This window comes from Homalodisca vitripennis, chromosome 1, assembly GCF_021130785.1.
Source record: "Homalodisca vitripennis isolate AUS2020 chromosome 1, UT_GWSS_2.1, whole genome shotgun sequence".
Lineage (NCBI taxonomy): Eukaryota > Metazoa > Arthropoda > Insecta > Hemiptera > Cicadellidae > Homalodisca > Homalodisca vitripennis.
In genome coordinates, this window is record NC_060207.1 from 84,282,879 (window position 1) to 84,301,748 (window position 18,870).

Genomic DNA, 18,870 nt, shown 5'->3' on the forward strand with positions numbered 1-18,870 from the left:
ATACCTCAGAATTGAAATTTGAAGTCTTATACCATATATACACTACTCTCATCTTAAACCAATCAATAAATAATTAAAAACCTTTTTCATAGGCCTTTTTGCTCGTCTGTTTTCATTTTTCATGATAATTTTTTTAGGGTTACAATAAAAACATATAAAAACATTTAATATATCTAAACAAATTAATACTAGATTTGTAACAAAATATGTCATGCCTAAATTGGAAGTTCTTAGTTGTTTGAACATTTTAACAATTTTACATCAAATAGTCTGATTTAATGATTCATTAAAATAAACATGTTAGATAATAATTTGACTAAAAATACGATTGGGTACTGCCAGAACTCAAAATGATTAATTGATAAAATAAGTTAAATTTATTTAAAAAATAATTCTTATGTTATAATACAATTATGGATTTGATATGTTGCAAAAATTGCAAGCATAGAATAAAAGCACAAGATGCTTACTATATGCTTTTTGTGTATACATAATTGATCAAGTGTGAAATGAGAGAAACATATTTTAGCTAAGATGAGGATTAAGATTTTTAGGTAGATTGGTGTGCAAGTATGTGTGGTACTGTGGAATAAGTATACCTTACTACCAAGAATGTAACTGTTACTATAATGTCCAGTCAAAAGAGCCATTATTACAAAACTTTTCACTGATAACCTATACTTTAGTCTAGGTATAAGGCTGCGGCTCTCTAATCAATAGGTCATGGTTCCAATTCTTGGTGAGGTAAACAAAAATTTGTTAGTGCATTTGGGCTGTTTAATATAATTAATTAAAATGCTAATGGAATTGATAGAACCCTCCCCTCCTAAAAAGCACACAAAGTCTTATCCAAGTTAAGATTAGTGTACTACTTATTTGGCTTTCAGGATTTAAGGGACATGCTTACTCTTACTAAACTGTCCAGTCGAAAGAACCATTTCTATTTTGACTGCCTAGTACAAAGAGCCATTCTTACTAAATTATTCACTAAAAGGAAACAAAAAAACTGTACTAGATGTGTTGAGAAATGAATGTTGTGAGATTCAGTGATTTGGTGTGTTGCACAGGTGGTCGCCCAATACTCGGCAGAACAGTTCCCTGCATTGCGCACCGCACCTGCGCAGTCGGCCATGGTCCAGCTTGTGGAGCGAGAGGGGCATAGCACACTTATCGCAGATGTGCTAACACAAGAGTCTACCATGGAGCAGACGCTTGTTGGTGTCTTCGAGGCTTTCTTGCGCATGATCGAGCTCAAGCATGCTACCATTGAGGAGGTTCTTACATTGTTTTCTCCCACCGATTTCCAGACCCAAGCCTGGGAACACCACACCTCTCAGGTAACTTTAAGATATGAGGACACTCTCAATTTTGGAAATTGATTACAAAGGTATTGTGGTATTCTCAAATTTTCCATTTATCAATATTTTTACTCAGTCTTGTATTATTAATTGTTATTTCATAATAACACCAACAAAGAGTTACAATACAATTGATTATTACCTTAGGGAGACATTTTATGTATGCAAATTCCATTTTGAATTGGAATTTTTACTAAATTTTGATATGGTTCTTAATTACAGATGACAAAATAATAACTTCCACAACAGGGTCATTTTTGCATTGCACATCATATTATTGTTGGTGAACAATCAGATCATTGTAGGTGAATCTATCTAATTCACTCATCCATACCACACCATTGAGAACAAATCCAATCACAGCTGTACAGCTGTAACGAAGTTATGTGCACACATTACATTATTTTAAACGTTTATTGTAAGAAAATTTAGTGTTAAATTAAGAGCAATTTACATAAGAAGATAAGGAGCATTTTTAAATCATAAATACAAGTTAAACAATCAAGAGACATGTTGAAGAACATGCCAAAGTTAAGCATTCAGTAAGATTTTGAAACATCTTTACCTTTTACCTTGAAAAAATTAAATATAAAACAAATAAAGCTACAACTGCAAACACAGAGTTTGGTTCACTAGTTACCACTGCAAACATAAAGCACAGTGTGCAGTATACATATTACAAAGATCAACAAAACAGCTCCAGGAGCAATGGTGTAACAACATTGCAATAAATAACTTTAAACAGACTGGACAAAGGGAGAAGGTGGCTGATTTGAGAAAATGTTTGTGATGGTTAACAATACCACATTTCTTAATTATTCAACTATTATATATTTTTTAAAGTGTTTCAGAATGTAACCCATGCAGAAGGAAGCAGAAATTAATAGCCTAACCAAAATATTTCTGACCACTTTTTATACATTGATGTCAAATTTTGGTGATTTACACTTTAAAATCACCCATCTGTAATAATTATAAGTTTCTTACAAAGAATAAAATAAAATACCCATGTTATTTTGAATGTAATGTTTCTCAATGGATGCAGCTGTTAAGTAACTTATCCCCCATATTGACCTCAGGGTTCAAAATTGAGAGGCAAACTTTCAAAAATATACAAAAATAAAAAATATTGTTTTTTCCATGGCAAATTGAAAAACTTCTAATGAAATAATGTGTTTATTAAGAAAAAGTTTTGTGTTGATTTGAGTAACTCGTAAACATAAAATGTTTTCCAAAAATAATTTATAGAATTCTTGTGTTTACAAAATAAAGTGAAAAAAGCTCCTTGGAATTGCTATGAAAAAGGGATTTTCAGAAAAGGAAATTTTTCTCCATATAGTTGGAAACACTGCTGTTGTTGGGTAGATTTTTTTAAGTTCTTGGACTGTTTATTACATTTTATAATGTCACGTTTAAAAATAAACATGCCTACAGCAAGACATCAATTTTGTCTGGAAGTCACCTTCTTATACCACTGTCGCGTTTTAATATGTCTTTACTTTTCTATAACCCTTTGACTGGTGTTTTATTTCTCTCTCTAAAAATGTCCTAAAAAGGTGGTATTTTAAATACATTTTTTAAGTGTTGTGGGTTTACTGAAGGATAAGTAATTTAATAAAAAAGGTCAATTTAACATTTTTAAAGTTTGTTGTGTATATGTACAGAAATTATTATAATTATGCATAAAGGTTATTATGTTTATGAAATTTGAATATAAAATAAAATATTGTCCATATTTTCTTATAAACAAAATGTTTACAAACTATCTGGCCAACGGGCAATGTATAAAAGGGGTTACAATATATATCGGATATAACAACAGAATTGTATACAAAAAAGAAAAAAAAATCAGCTGATTACTTGGAAAAACTGATTAAACACAATAATATGGTGATAAATTGGTGAACACCATAATATGGTGATAAATTGGAACTGAAAAGAAATTAACAAAAGAACGACTGTGATCTATTGGGAACAATGAAAACTACTTGAAAGTGTTTCTTATACATTCCGCTAGATTGCATATATATTCAGGTGAGAGATTATTCATCACAAAACATTATTGTGATAACTGTTTAGCACCTTAGCGCTTCCCACATGGCATTGGGATTACTGCAGGTGCAGGTGGGTGGGTGGGTGTATAGTGCGCTCCCAAATTTGTTGTGAGATTTCTGGTCAGATAGTTAAGGAAAGGATAAAGAGATAATACAATTATAATTACATTTTTAACTAAATTATAAAAATGACAATAACTTTTAAATCAAATTAATATTAATACAAAATATGTGTTTGGTTCTTAGTTTCAATATTAGAAAACTCAGATTTAAAAAATGTTCGTTTTATTGGAGTTCAAACAAAAAATAACTGTTTTTATTTTTGCATAAGAGTGTAGAAATAATTTTTGTTAGCCTGTGTCCACCTTAATGATTTAGGGGCTGTGATAAACACTATGAGTATGTGAATAATAGAGTTAATGTAAGCTTGTTACACCTGACAATCTGCAGTAGCAACTAGAATTCAGCAAATATCATTTGAAGGTACACCAACAGTAACGCTGACTGAAACAATTTGTGCAGCCTGTCTCACAAATGTTTCTGTCTCAGTGACTTCACTCACAGACTTCACTCTCTGCCATTACCACCACTTTGAATAATAATAAATTCCAAACACTGTTTGAATTTTATCATTGTTCTTCTCTTTTATGACATTTCATACTACAATGTAGAAAGTGAATAATTGCCTATTATATTTGGAATCTGAAAGATTTCTGTAATAGAGGGGCATAAAATCAAAATTACCAATGTTCCATAGTAGGTGACAATAATAAAATATGTAAACACGCATAATCCTAAATAAATTTTGATTTAATTTAGAAACTCGTATATATTTATTCCTGTGTTGTCTTAAATAGAACTACGATTTCTCACAGTCTCTGTCTTCAATGTAAAATTTTATATGGATTTCACACATCCATGTGAAAACCTAACAAAAAAAAAAAACTTTAAAATAATTGTATGGTTCTTGCATGTAGCATATTCTGTTGATTAGGTGGACAGAAACCATTCAGATATGATCTTACTCCACTTTTAAGTAACTTATTTGATTCATTGACAAACAACATTCATTGCAGCAATTGAAAAATCATTGATCAATTAGTTTAGTCAAAAAAGTCGTCATCACAGGAATGCGCTCTGTGAATTAGCCACAGCATATCTGTTGCACCAGCAAAGTTGCTGAGTACAGTAGTAGTACAATTATGAAATATAAATGCATGCACTTTTAACTGAATAATTAGTTCATTGAAATAATGTAATTTAATTAATATTGTTGGCATCTATACACTGATCTATCTATGGACACTGATATATCACATGTAAAGAAGATTGTGCAGTCAATTGTCAGTCTTTTTAGTCCTTATTTGCTGAGGACAAGAAATAAAATGGTTTTGTTTATTCCTTTAAGATTGTAGGCATTTAAGGTATTTTAAAGAGGATCTTATGAGGCTCAAAAACTGCTAAAGATAAGGATATAAATTTTTCAAAGTATCTGTATATAAAATAACAGGGAGGACTAAAACGTTTGTATATATAAAACAAGTCATCAAGTTAATTTTATTTAAAAAAAATGTCATCTTCTTAAATTATATTTATTTAAGAAGAGTGTAAATAATTTTAAAACACATTTCATTCCTTGAAGTTTTAGTTTTTGTACAAGATTTGTTACAAAAGAAACATTTCTATCTGCAGTCAGTTTTATTTGGGTCAAGTTAAAAAATAATATGAGGGCTATTCGGAAAGTTAATTACGTTTTGCGCTGTGGCCGCTAGGGGTGGGACTAGCGCTGCCATCTTGGTGTCAGGACGTCCCACCGCTCAGTGGCTATCCAGCCGTGCTAGCAGGAAGTTCGTGTTGTAACGCATCTAGTCACAGTGCCTGTTTGAAATGTCTGCCGCAATTGAAAATCCTGCCAACTGTGAGGCGCATTAATTAGGTTTTTGACTGACAAAAACTGTAAGCCTATAGAAATCTATCGGCAGTTGTGTGAAGTTTATGGGAACAACATTATCACTGAAGGTGGAGTGCGACAATAGGTCAGTTTAAAAATGGCCGAACAAATGTTCATGACGAAGAGCGAAGTGGAAGACCCAGCATAGTGACTGACGAACTTGTTGAGAAAGTTGACGCAAAGGTCCGAGAAAATCGACGGTTAACCATAACGGAACTCTCGCCTAGTTTCCGTCAAATTTCACGAACTTTGTTATACGTTATCGTCACTGATAAGCTTGGCTTCTACAAGTTTTGTGCAAGATGGGTACCGAAAATCCTGGCCGACGTCCACAAAATCCAGCGCATAGCTGCAGCGTTAACAATTTTGGATGCTTATGACAAAGAGGGTGAATCACTAATCGATCGCATCGTAACTGGCGATGAAACATGGGTGAAACATGTTAACTGCGAGACCAAATTGCAGTCAATGGAGTGGGGACACACAAGTTCCCCTCACAAACCAAGAAAATGTTTGCAAACGATGTCGGCAAGAAAGGTTATGGCGACCGTTTTTTGGGACAAGAAAGGTGTAATTCTTGTTGATTTCCTGGAACGAGGCACTACAATCAACTCAGAAAGGTATTGCCAAACGTTAAACAACCTCAGAAGAGCGATCCAAAACAAGCGTAGGGGAAAGTTGAGCTTGAAAATTCTGTTGATTCACGATAACGCTCGACCTCACACGGCAAGTCGCACACGTGAAGTTCTCGAATCATTCCAGTGGGAGTTGTTTCCTCATCCACCATACAGCCCGGATCTTGCACCAAGTGACTACCACTTGTTCCCAACAATGAAGAAGTGGCTGGCAACACAGCGCTTTGACGACGACGCAGAGCTGAAGCAAGAAGTGACAAACTGGTGCATTGTCAAGCTCATCCATCGATATGATAAGTACCTAAATTTGAATGGCGACTATGTTGAAAAGTAGTATTTAAGTGTGGCTTTCAAATGTGTATAATAAAAATTTTTTCCTATACTTTGTTAATTTTTAATTCCAAAACGTAATCTACTTTCCGAATAGCCCTCGTAAATATGCTACAACCCTATTATTTAAAAGATAAAAATACTTTAAAGGTCTATAATTCCTTGTGATATGATAAAAAAGTTAGTATTTTTCTGTCTTCAGGGTAGTTGTCTGAAAATTGATTGCACCATCTTAATTGATGACAGTTTTTTGCCTTTTATCATAAAATTTGCTCAAGAAAAATAATTGTGAATCGTTTTATACTTTCCAGGTGGTAATAGAGGAGTCATCAGTCACACACACTGCTACTGTGACACAGGTCCATACGCAAGGTAGAGCTGCCTGTTGTATATAAATAAATAAATATATATATATATATATATATATATATATATATATATATATATATATATAATATTATTTTATAATAGAATAAAATGCTTGCTGAGCCACTCTTAATAGTATTAACTGTTTTCTTGTTCAGCTTGTCAGTCCACAATATGTGTGGCCCACTGTATTGTGCAGGTATAACATTCAATCCTTATCCAGATGGTGCTGGAAAAAGCTGCAATCTCTTAGTCAAATAAGGAACTAAATTAATATTTCCTTATTTGCAGCACAGACCATAGCAAAAGTTGTAGAGATTTTCTTTATCCAAGTGTCAGTGCCATGTAGTTACTGTAGTGTATTTTTCAATTTATTGAAATATTGATTCATTTGGTGGAGCCAAACATCAAATATGGAAATAAGTTTATGTTCTATTGACATTAGAGATCTAATTAAGACTAGTCATATTTTTATGTTGAAAAAAAAACTTTTAAATTAGGTAAAACCATAGTTTAAATTACATGGTAAGTTTACAAGAAAAAAAATAACCTATTAAAAACATTTTTGACTTTAAAGCTAGTGAACATCGTAAGTGTTTGAGAATTGCACTTAAATCATCATATACTGCCTTTTAAACACGAGTCAGAGTGTTGTACATGGTTACGCAATCACCGAGTAGAGGCTCTGAACACAAGCTGGCCACTAACCGGAGCCCAACAAATTGAGGGGACAACTACCTGAGATTTCACCTGAATTGAAAGGAGACCAGTAATGAATGACCACTATCAGTGGCCTGGAGATCCCAAAGGGTTAAAGCCACCTTTACTTACGGCCATCTTGAATTTTGTTCCATAAGAATAGTACTATACCTTAACACATTTTAATACATTTATTTTTTATGTAGTTTTGTGAGATATTTCATTTTGAAGCTATGCTTATATAATTTTTCTCTGTATTTTTATCTATGAGTATTTTCTCTCTATAATTTAAAATATTTGTAGTGTACACATTCTTACCATTCTCTATTTATATTAAACATTTATAAAACTTTATTAAGTGACATTTTTTTAAAGTTCTTGAATTAAAAAAAGGTTTTGCATTTTTATATTTGTTATCAGTTATAGCTGTGCATTTAAATTCATTTGATTCTAAAATTATAACTTATTTTATGACACTGCAAATTTTCATAGTAGCAAGCAAATACTTTTCAATTCTTTTTCAGAAATGAAGACTCAGGTGACACGGAAAACTCAAGAAATAAGACATGAAGAGGATCAAGGTGTGTTTATAAAACGAGTAGACTCCTAACTCAGATTAAATAATAACTTAAATTTTAATGACTTAGATATTGTGTTTCTTGTTTTATTTGGAAGTGAATAAAAAAATTAACAAAGCTGTACATTTGCGATGTTGAGGTGGACAAGCTGTACTATATTTTAATTTGTCTTAAGATAAACATTTTCTGTTTTAAGGACCACGACCCTGTGTGCCAAGCAAAGACATTTCAGATAGACTTTAGTGGACTGTTATAGTGTTTTTGATCTTCAGAAACTTGTTGATTTTTACTTAGTGATGCCTTTTTCTAGTAATTTTGTCATACACTTCTACAGGTATATTCATATTTCTGTTGAGATTTTCAGATATTAAAGGGATTGTAAGTAACCAAATTTTGTGTATATTTTAGGCATGCAAAATTTCCTTTCATATTTTTAAGATTGTTACTGACACAATATACATAAGTCTTACAGCCCAACATTGTTAGATAAGTACATAATACTCAGGAATCAATTTTCATTTTAGAGTGTAGAGTTTAAGGCATCATTTTCTTTTCTTTCCCATTTGGTTTTGATAATTTTCTTTTGTTTAAAATTATTTTGGTTTAACATTTATTTTTCAGTTGTCATTAACTTTACTTGTTGTTTGTTTAGGAAGGACTTGGATATGATTCAGAAATAAACATCCAAAAATTAAATTGTGTTTTAGAATTTTTATAAAGAACATTTACCAGTTTAATTATTGGTAAATAATATTAGCCTTATCATATTAAAAAATTATTCAACATTCCTAATAAGGTATATTATTGGTGGTGAACACATTTATACCTTTTAAGGCATCAAGAATTTTGTAAAATATACCATAGTGAATTTCAGGGGAGAAGTAAGCCTTAAACTACAACCCTGATTTAATTTGCTTGTCAGATCATCATGTACATTAATGAATTGTTAACCGACCATTAAATTGTAGATTAAGACCGTAATTATAATGTTTATTACACAAAGCGAACTATACAACTTACATAGATAGATACATAGAAATATCCTAACTACAATTGCAATAAAATTAAATTTGAGAAAATTTGAGATGAAATCTGCAATTTAAACTAAAAAAGATAGATAAATACATAATTTTATCACTAACTTTTAGGAATGGGTCGATTCTAATACTTGATACTTAATGGTATCAAGGTATCCATGATTCTTAATACCAATACACAGCTCTTTTCACTTGATTCAGATACCGATATTTCCAAAGTATTTCATTACAAAATAATGAATAAAATCAATTTTGATGTGTTGAAGCTGAATTTCAAGTTAATCGAATCTTCAAATTAGTTTTGTGTAGAGAAGAGTTTATTGGTAGTACACAAATTACCGATTCCTAAAACGTGTTACTGCTGTACTTTCTGTATGAGAAACGTAGATAGATAACCAAATTAACATATCACTGTAGTTTTAGCTATAATATATTGCTTACAGTTTGTACTTTCTATATTTATTTTCACGCATCATCTGAGAGTCTGTTGCGCATCTTTTCATGGACAAGAGCTGTTGACAGCAAACAAATTATTGATTGCTAAAACTTTTTTTGTGAATCCCAATTATGTTTATGAAAACACATAGATAGATAGTAAAGTTTTCTAAATAATATTAAGCTTGCAGATTAATTTCCAATGAATGTCTATTTTATGTTTTTGCCGTATATTCGTTGCTTCTGTATGCAGATATCCGCTGTTTCGTAGTAAACAAGGAGACGTTTGCTGATCTTTGTTTATCTTGTAATTTGTGTAGTTATATAAATATATCCTCTATTCAAGAATATATGCATGTTTATATGTTAATGGCCACTTCTACTGGCCAGATTTGTTTTAGCAGTAACAAAACAAAACCATTAATCTTATTATATTTTTGGTTACAAATAATACAAGAATCAGAATTGAATTTAGAATCAAGAATTTAGGCCACAATTTTGGTATCGGAATAGAAATTATGTTTGGTATCAGCTACAATTTTTTTCCTATAAAATAAATAATGTAGGTTATTTTTAACCTAAAAATGTTAATACTTAAGTAATATTTCTCAGTTAAATTTCAAAAGTTATATAATTTACAATGAGTATATAGAAAGGTCATCATTTTTATAGAATTTTTTTTAAGTTACATTTATTTTTTTTTTTCAAGAAATGTCCACCAATTAATTTTGTATGAAATTTGAAGAAAAACTGAAATTGAAACCTAGTCAACTTCTTCAAGAACTTGGTCACTTCTAGAACAATTCTTCAGTGCATATCCCAAGATTAAGTTCTGCTTGTAGTAACGTTTTGGAGAGTTATTACTGAGTAAAGCACATACTGTTTTTACATATATAGTTATGAATGAATTATGGTGCAATGTATTGGAAAGATAGAAACATTGATTACTAAAATATACCTTTCTTGTAATAACAATTTAAAGTAGACTAAAACACAATACAGTATCAAAATTTTGGTAAATACAAGAAATGCTGTTACTGCTAATAATTGCTCCTGATGGATTTTTGACAAATTTCCATGACATAGTACTTTTGATCCTTAGGTATATATTTCATTGTAATCATAAAAATAGTCAAAGGTGATTTAAATTGCTCCAATTTATTTTAATATTAACTAATATTCATAAATATATAAATCTATTAGAAAGTTCTCATGAACTTTTTGTTTTTAAGAACATGAGTACTCTATTGTTTCCATTTAGTAGTGTAGTCGTCCAGATTCAGCCAGTTTGCCGTAGGAACTAATATAACCTATTACCATATACTGACCTCAGGTTTAAAAGAAATCATCTGGAAAAAACTCCCACTTCACATGATATTGTTGATGACACATTTAAAGTAGTGTTTTTTAAAATTTAAAGTAGGAAAATTCTATAAAATCTATTTTATTTCATTATATTTATAAAAACAGCTAATCAAATTTACTATACTATATTTAAGTATTTTAGAACTTTGGTATTTTCTGAATCAAACAAATTCCTTTATTTACAGTATTTTGAAGAAGTAATAGTGTTAAGTTATATAAAAATAGATAAATATAAAAAAAGTAGGATGGAAATGTGGTGGAAGATAAGTTTTTCTGTGTAATATAACTAAATACTTCTTGAAGTTTTTAACCCTCTCCCGGGCAAACGCCTCGAAACGCCTCGGCAGGGCACCTGGCGCTAAAGTCCAAACGCCTCCAATCGCCTCCAACTACTTTATCAACACCCTCTGCTTTGTGCTGCTGTCTTACGATTGTTTGGGGAACTAATACTGGAAATATCTATTGGCAGTGTCATTGTTGCCTTGTTTATTCATAGTTTTATGACTAGGGACGCTATCTAGGATTAATAATTTGAAACGGTTCATTCATTACTTCATTGACGGTGATCTTGTGGTTTAGTAGTACAATTCTTTCTGACTTGTGCTGCTATCTTACGTAATTTGATGAGCTATTTGGGACTTTTTATAACCACTTATTTACTGAAATCATTTCGTTAGTTGTTTTCGCAGTCTTTACACTTGGTTTTGTACTTCATACACGGCAGGTTCAAGATGTTTGCGTGATAGCGAAATTGATCCCGTTTTTGACAATGAAGTGGATAATGAAGGTGATGATGGTTTCAGTGACGATGAAAGTTCCATGAATAGCGATGTATTTAGTGATGAGGAAATTCACCATTCTAACCAAGAAGATAGGGACACTGATGACTCGCCACGTGATCCGGCGCTGCCTCGCGCCGCCGGCACCGCGACCCGTGTCCCGCCATTGCCTCGCGCCTCTGGTACTTGTACCGCCACTTGGGTCCCGCCTGTCTGGTCTAGACAAAGATAACACTAGACAAAGTCTTAGTGTTATCTTAATTTTTATATTTACAACCCTTTATATACAATAATTTATACAACAATTAAAACAAGATTTTTCATGTAAGTTTGACTTTTTGTTTGATTTTAATTTACCTCATAAGGTTGATATTTTTTTAAAAATAAATACAACGTTATTATAGAGGATTTAATCATCTTTGTAACGATGTACAATAAATAATAGTTTTATTAAAATAAAATTCTTAACGTAGTAAAAACATGAATAAGTGTGCCCTTGCGGCAGAGCGGGCGATTTAATTCAGCCCAGTAGCGCCAAAAGCATGTCGCGGTAATTCGACCGGGAGAGGGTTAAACAGACTGTAACTTTAATATGGTATATAATATTAAAACACCCTCATGAAATAAGAGATAAAGGGTATGGAATTGCTCTAAACTCGTTTTCAATATATTTGTTGTGACCAGTTTAATGAACTCTTTGGAGACTTTTGGCCCTACTTAAGGAGGCATTTGAGAAACCTCTAATCTTAGAAAAACAAACTCTTATTTTGTCTCGTATAATATGATCTTGAGAGGTTTATATATGTTCAAGAACAAGTAAAAGTTAAACAAATTTGTTATAAACAAATATCAAACAACTGATAAAATAATATTGTTTCTAAGATTGTTATAAGAGTTGTAGTGAATTATATGAATAAGTTTATAACTTCCTATATGCAGCGATCTTAATAAACAGACAACACAATTATAAATTATAAAAAGCATAATAACTAGAGCAATTCATTCAAATATTTTACATTTAAAATGCCATTTTTGGTAGAGGTTTATTCTAAAACTTTTTACAGAAACCTTCCATAAAATCTTTCCATCCACCTTATTTTCTGTTTCTTGGTATATATTTATTGTTAATTTGAAATGAACTCTTTGTTGGCTTAATGCTTTGCTGCTTGTTGAACTTTATTTTCATGTAGATTGCTTTTTACGTTGGCTTTTTTAGTTCAGCTTTAACATCAGCTTCCTGCTTTATTTGGCTAGTTCGCTTTGGCTGTTCAACTAATTTGAAGACATAAAATATTAACAATAGTCTGAGGTAAGTATTATATAAAATTTTTAAATATTGCTTGCAAATTTACTTAATGCTTTTTACTATAATTACTTATTTATGATTTTTAAATATTTAGTAAGAAATTAGTATGACGTGATGCTACTAAACTTGTTAATAATAAATAATTCAATGTATTAGTGCTACTTTATACTGATCTAATAAGATCTAAAAGAGCTTCTAATAAATTAATATGTTACTGTTTACGTGCATTTGTCTGTATGCTTATATGTTATTGCCTTGGATAATTATACAATATCGCATTGTATTTTCTCCAGATTTTATGTTTGGTTATGAAATTGCAACATATTGAACAAGTTTGTCAAAATAATATTATTTACAAAGCTTTAAATCTTGAACTCCTTTTTTAATTTCTCTTTTTTTAAGTTATCAGTGAAATGTTTTGGTTACCTGGCTCAAGAACATTTTAAAATATTTGTGCATTTGCATTTTTGAACTGTAGCTTAAAAAGGATCAAAGATTTGGTGAAAAGTCTTTATAAAGAAAAGAAAGATATATTTTTATGGTAGACCTAACACAGAACTTGACTTTCAGAATGAAACTGTGTTAAGTTTGATGAATTGTTCACTTTATCCTTGCAAAAACAATTAAAATCCAATGTTTTATAAACATCTAAATCATAAATCTATTTTAATCTGTTGTTAACCTTGAACATACACACAAGTGATGTAACATAACCTGTTGTTTAGGACGTTTCCAGAAGTGATAATTAAAATTCACTAGTCAGACTTTAATGTTTTATGAGCATGTCAATAAATTATATCATAAGTCATCTTTTCATTGGGGTATACCGGTACTTGAGTTAAGGAATTTTAGGATTGATATTTTTATTTAAGTTATCATTAGAAAATGCATTCAGAATATAATGCAGTTTTACACTTAAAACCTTAGCTAAAGGCCAGGGTTTAAGAAAAATCCAGAAAACTTAAATTAAATACATTCAAAACTTTTACATTATGCAGTAAATTTGCATTTGTACAAGTTTATATTGTTTAAATTACAGTTTAAAAGGTTTTATATGCAAAATATGTGGTGAGTGGTATTTGTATTATAAATTCAGAAGGAGGCAAAGGAAAAGATTATTAATCCAAGTGATTGATGATGAGACAAAATAAAGTGTAATCTGGGCTCTTTGTGTTGGCATGGGTCTCTTGTGAGAAGCATAGAGCCCCCGAAAAATGACCCAAGAAGAAAACTGGGTTGACTAAATCCCTGTTTGAAAATAAAAGTTGTTGCTATGTTTGTTTAGTGTAGTTTCCACACCGATATTCTATCATCAATTACAAAATCATCAGTAGTTTATCTGTTGAGTTGGCTCAGTGGGTTTATTCTTATTGGGCTGATAACCAAGACGTTGCCAGTTTGCTCCTGCCGTTGGATGGACCCTTGAATACTTCTTGTGTAATATGCTTTTAAATGGTTTACATTATTGTAACAAGCAAGGTCAATGTATAAATAAAAAAAGATAAGCTGCAAATTTTAGAAGTATCCTTAATACAACACAATACATTGTAGAAGATAATGGTGATTATTTGAAATGTTGGTCTCATTTATTTTATTATACATATGATCAGTTGTGTGTATGATTTTTGTTTGGATTCTAATGCGTACATCAATATGAATGTACTGTAATACATATGATCAGTTGTGTGTATGATTTTTGTTTGGATTCTAATGCGTACATCAATATGAATGTACTGTAACAGATTTTACTGTTTGAGATGACTTCCATGATATTTAACACACTTATTATTTTTATTTATTTACTAGCTGTTACACACTGCTTTGCAACTAATTTTCAAAATCAGTCCATATACTACTTAGTAAATTTGCTTATGATCTAATATGATGGAATCCTATGAAAGTTTTCAAACATAAGTAGGCATACATCAGGTACATATTACTTTATTAATCATGGTTAAGAGGATCATAGTTTAACCCGATTTATATATCATGTTTTTCATGTGTAGTAGCATTTCTGGTTCAAGTTAATCATATTTCCGTCGCCATAGCCTTGATCAAGAAAATACAAATACAAAGGTCTCGGAAATCTACTTTAATCAAAAAGCATCTACTTACGGCTCTTGTAATCTACTTGCAGATTAACTCTACTTATTTATAAAATTAATCCCTTCTAAGGTGTATTCTTGTGGCACTCACAACAAGACATTTGGCGAGTCTAAAAACAAAATGAATTTATACGTTAGGATTAGTTATACTGTGTCTTAAGGCAGGTAACCATTACTCCAGTCAGTGTTTTTCAACTTTTCATGATAAAAACTTCTTTATTTTAAAACACATTGACTAAAATCATAATACTATGTTATATTCTACATGATCCTTGAAATACAAATGTAAAATAAATACAGTTTATATTAATTTAATTGTTTTTGTAGTGTGTTCAATTAGGTTTTAAACTTGTGGATTGATAATTTAAATCCTTTTTCAAGCAGTAAGTTATTATATCCTTAATAAATGTAAAATCTATTTCTTTTTATAAAATATTATTTTCATATTTTTCTTAATGTTCATTTAATCTATGTGGCTTTATTAACACAGAATCGCAACAACTATAAACATAACAAAATACAATGCTTGCTTTAGTGCCAATAATTGACAGTTACAAAGCATAATTTACAATGCTTAAATGTCGCCTGCCAGTTTATCAGCTTGATGTTATTAGCATTTGCATTGCACATAGAAACAAGCACGGCCTACGCTAGCACACTTACAAGCATTGCTCTTCTAACACTAACAGTGTCTGAAATATTTCACTATACTCACTGAAACTTTACACATTTCAGAAATCATAGAGGAAACTCACAAGGATGGAATTAAACGAAGAGTCCAGTCAAAACTTCCCTTAAAAGAAGAGGTCAAGATAACTGATGTGACTGAAGAAGACAGAAGTTTAGTGACTGTTGCTGAGTCAAAGGCTATTGTTAAACTACCTGATGAACAGGAACAAATAATAAAGGAGATTGAGGAAGAAGAAATAACCACTGTGGAGAAAAAGGTCAAGAAAGGAGCTGAAGTAAAGAAAAAAGTTGTAAAGAAAACGGAAGAAGAAACTGAAGTTGTCATAGAGGAGGAAGTTGAAAGAAAGAAAAAGAAAAAGATACTGAAAGCAAAAAAACCTGTTGAAGATGAAGAAGTAGTAATTGAAGAAATTACGGAACCATTAGATGTTGTACCTGCTCAACATTTTAAGGGGCTTCCTTTAAAAACACCAACTCAAATAAGTGAGACTATACCAGAAGCAACAGTTAGTTTAATTGGAGATGTACCTGTTTCTGGAGTAAAGGGAAACCTAAGCATTTTGACTTTCTCTGCAATTGAGAAACAGGAGATTCAAGGAACAGAAAAAGAAGATGACAGACCTGAGTCTCTTTTGCCGGTTTCTGTCAAAGCTAAACCTGAAATTGATGTTATTGAGCCTTATATTGTGAGTCAGCCACAAGTGGAGTCAATAGCAGAAGAATTCAGTGAATCTTTTAAGCCAACAACCAAGGAAGCAAATAGGGTCATAATGCCAAATGAAGGTTTAGTTGTGAGTGAAACTCGGGTTGATCAAACTGTAGTAAACACTGAAATTGTTAAAAAAGAAGAAATTCGTGCAACACTCTCAATGTTATTACATGAAGCTAAAACAATAAGTGAAACACAGACATCACAAAAGACTGGTGATTTTGAGGAGCTGAAGAAACCATTGCAAGTTGTGGCAAGTCCAGGTTTGACTTTGCAAGAGGGTATCAATGTTATGGAAGTAACACAATCTGTGAAAGAAGAAAAATTGGAAGATTTTGTTGTACAAAGCTTAGTTAAACCAAAGGTTGACATTCTGCAGAGAGAATCAGTAATAGTTAGTGAAGTTTTAGCAGAGACTAAACCGAGCAAATATGTTCCAGAATTATTTGTGCCTACTGAGTCAGCAACATCCACAATTGTAGCTCAGAGAAACACTGCATTCACTGAGGAAATAAACCTCTCAGAAAAAGAAGGTGAATATCTTCCAGGTCGTTTGCCCCAAGGGCAGTTTGCTGGGTTACATATCTTACCAGAAGAATCCATTCTTGTTTCAGAGACAAATATTCATGAGAAGGAAATATCATTTGGGCCAGGGCAAAGACCTGGTGAAACAGTTGCAACCACAGGACTGAATGTATTAGAGGGACTCATGGTTAGTGTGGTTCAACATCAAGATACAGAAGGTACTCTTGAAGTTACAAAACCAGAAACGAAAAAGGTTGATATCCAGTTTACAAAAAGAGAGAGTTTTTTCACAGAAGAAACTAATATTGCAGAGTCAGAGGTGACATTCAGAGCTAATGAAATTCCTGGTGCTAAAACCGCTTCACCTTCAATAGTATGTTTGGAAATTCCACGAGTATCTGAAACAATAACTGGTGAAGTAACTGAAGAATATAGTCCTTTGTCAAAGCCAACTGGAATAGTTGCTGATTTGAGCATTCAGCCAATTGAACCAATATCAATAACAGAAATTAAACCTGAAGATGCACCAGCTGAATTCTCAGAAGGAATAAAATACCGTACTGATGCTGCCTCTACTAACTTTCAAACATTGGAGTCTAAAGAAATTATAGAAGTTCAGGCTCAAGATAGTGAGAAACCTATGAGTGATTTTGACATTCCAACTTCTGTATCTATAAACAAAACTTATATATCCAAGGAAGGAATTTCTGTTTATCAAACAGAGATGATAGAGAAAGAAGGAGAATATGCTCCCTTTAGCATTCCAGAAGTTCATACTGGTAAGGCAGTTACTTCACAGCCAATGCAGTCCATAATTGTTCAAGAAATCACACCTTCAAGTGATGTTGAAAGTATTTCCAATGTACAACCACATTCCGCACAAGCAAAACTTCAACATACAACTTTCCAAGAAACTATTGTGGAAGAAACTGTGATTGGGGAGGCCTTGGCAAGGCAGAAAGAAGGCCTTAAAACTGAAGGAAAAACAGCAAGTGTTAATGTACTAGAAGAGCAAAGTGTTGTAGTTACCGAAGTAATTACTGATTATAAAGAGGATCAATATACAAAGCCTCAACTTCCACAAGAGTGCTTTGCTTCTCAGTCACACTTACCACAAAGAGTAGCAGTAAAATCAGAGGTACTACCAGAACAAACCATTTCTCCATTACAACAAAAAACACCTACAGCCAGTGTTGCTAAGACAGAACAGTTATCATTTGAAAGTTTAGTTATTAGTTCAATTGAAACAGCTGAAAGCGAAAGTGAGTTTAAAAAAGAAACTTTCCCAGTTACAAGTAAGGCTAATATTGAACTGGCAGACCAGTTTAGTGGATTAAGCATTCAAGAAATCATTAGTAACGAGAAAGAACTCGAACACATTCCATTAGAAAAACCTATAGAATCAAAGGCATCCAAATCAATAACACTACACCACACTGCACTTCAGTCTCAAACATTACCTGAAATTAATTTGGGAAATATCCCAAAAGTAGAGCACCCAACAGGTCGTGCCAAAGTAGACAGCACACCTTTTCAAGAAGTTATTGTCACTGAAACAAACATAACTGAAATTGAAACATCATTGAACACATTTAAACCAGAACTGAAAACTGCTTCAATAGGCATAAGGTCTGGAGAGAGTTTCTTAGTTTCAGAAGTTGTTGCAGAAGACAAAGAAGATGTTTTTAAGAGTGCTCAGCTTCCACAGTCAAGAAAAGCCACTTTGAACTTAAGTGGACAAGAGGTGGCTGAACATGAAGAAGTTATGGAACTTATCCAAGAAGGATCTTGGGCAAGAGAATCTCCAGTGAAAGAACAAGCACAGATGAAACAAGATACGATCCAGTTAGCTGTGGCTTCCCAACTGGTTCCGAGTGAGATGGAGGGGCAATTTGAGGCCTCATTCAAACCATCAGAGAAAGTCGCTGCTGTTTCATTTGTCGAAGGT

The 18,870-nt window shown here is 32.1% G+C and overlaps 1 protein-coding gene across 1 annotated transcript in view; it reads left to right on the forward strand.

Annotated features, from left to right (window-relative positions):
• LOC124365929 (titin-like) overlaps window positions 1–18,870 on the forward strand; it is a 256,928-nt gene that overhangs the window by 151,655 nt on the left and 86,403 nt on the right. The window contains 4 exon segments of the mRNA XM_046822067.1: window positions 1,068–1,337; window positions 6,640–6,700; window positions 7,918–7,974; window positions 15,734–18,868. Coding sequence (XP_046678023.1) covers window positions 1,068–1,337; window positions 6,640–6,700; window positions 7,918–7,974; window positions 15,734–18,868 — 3,523 coding nt within the window.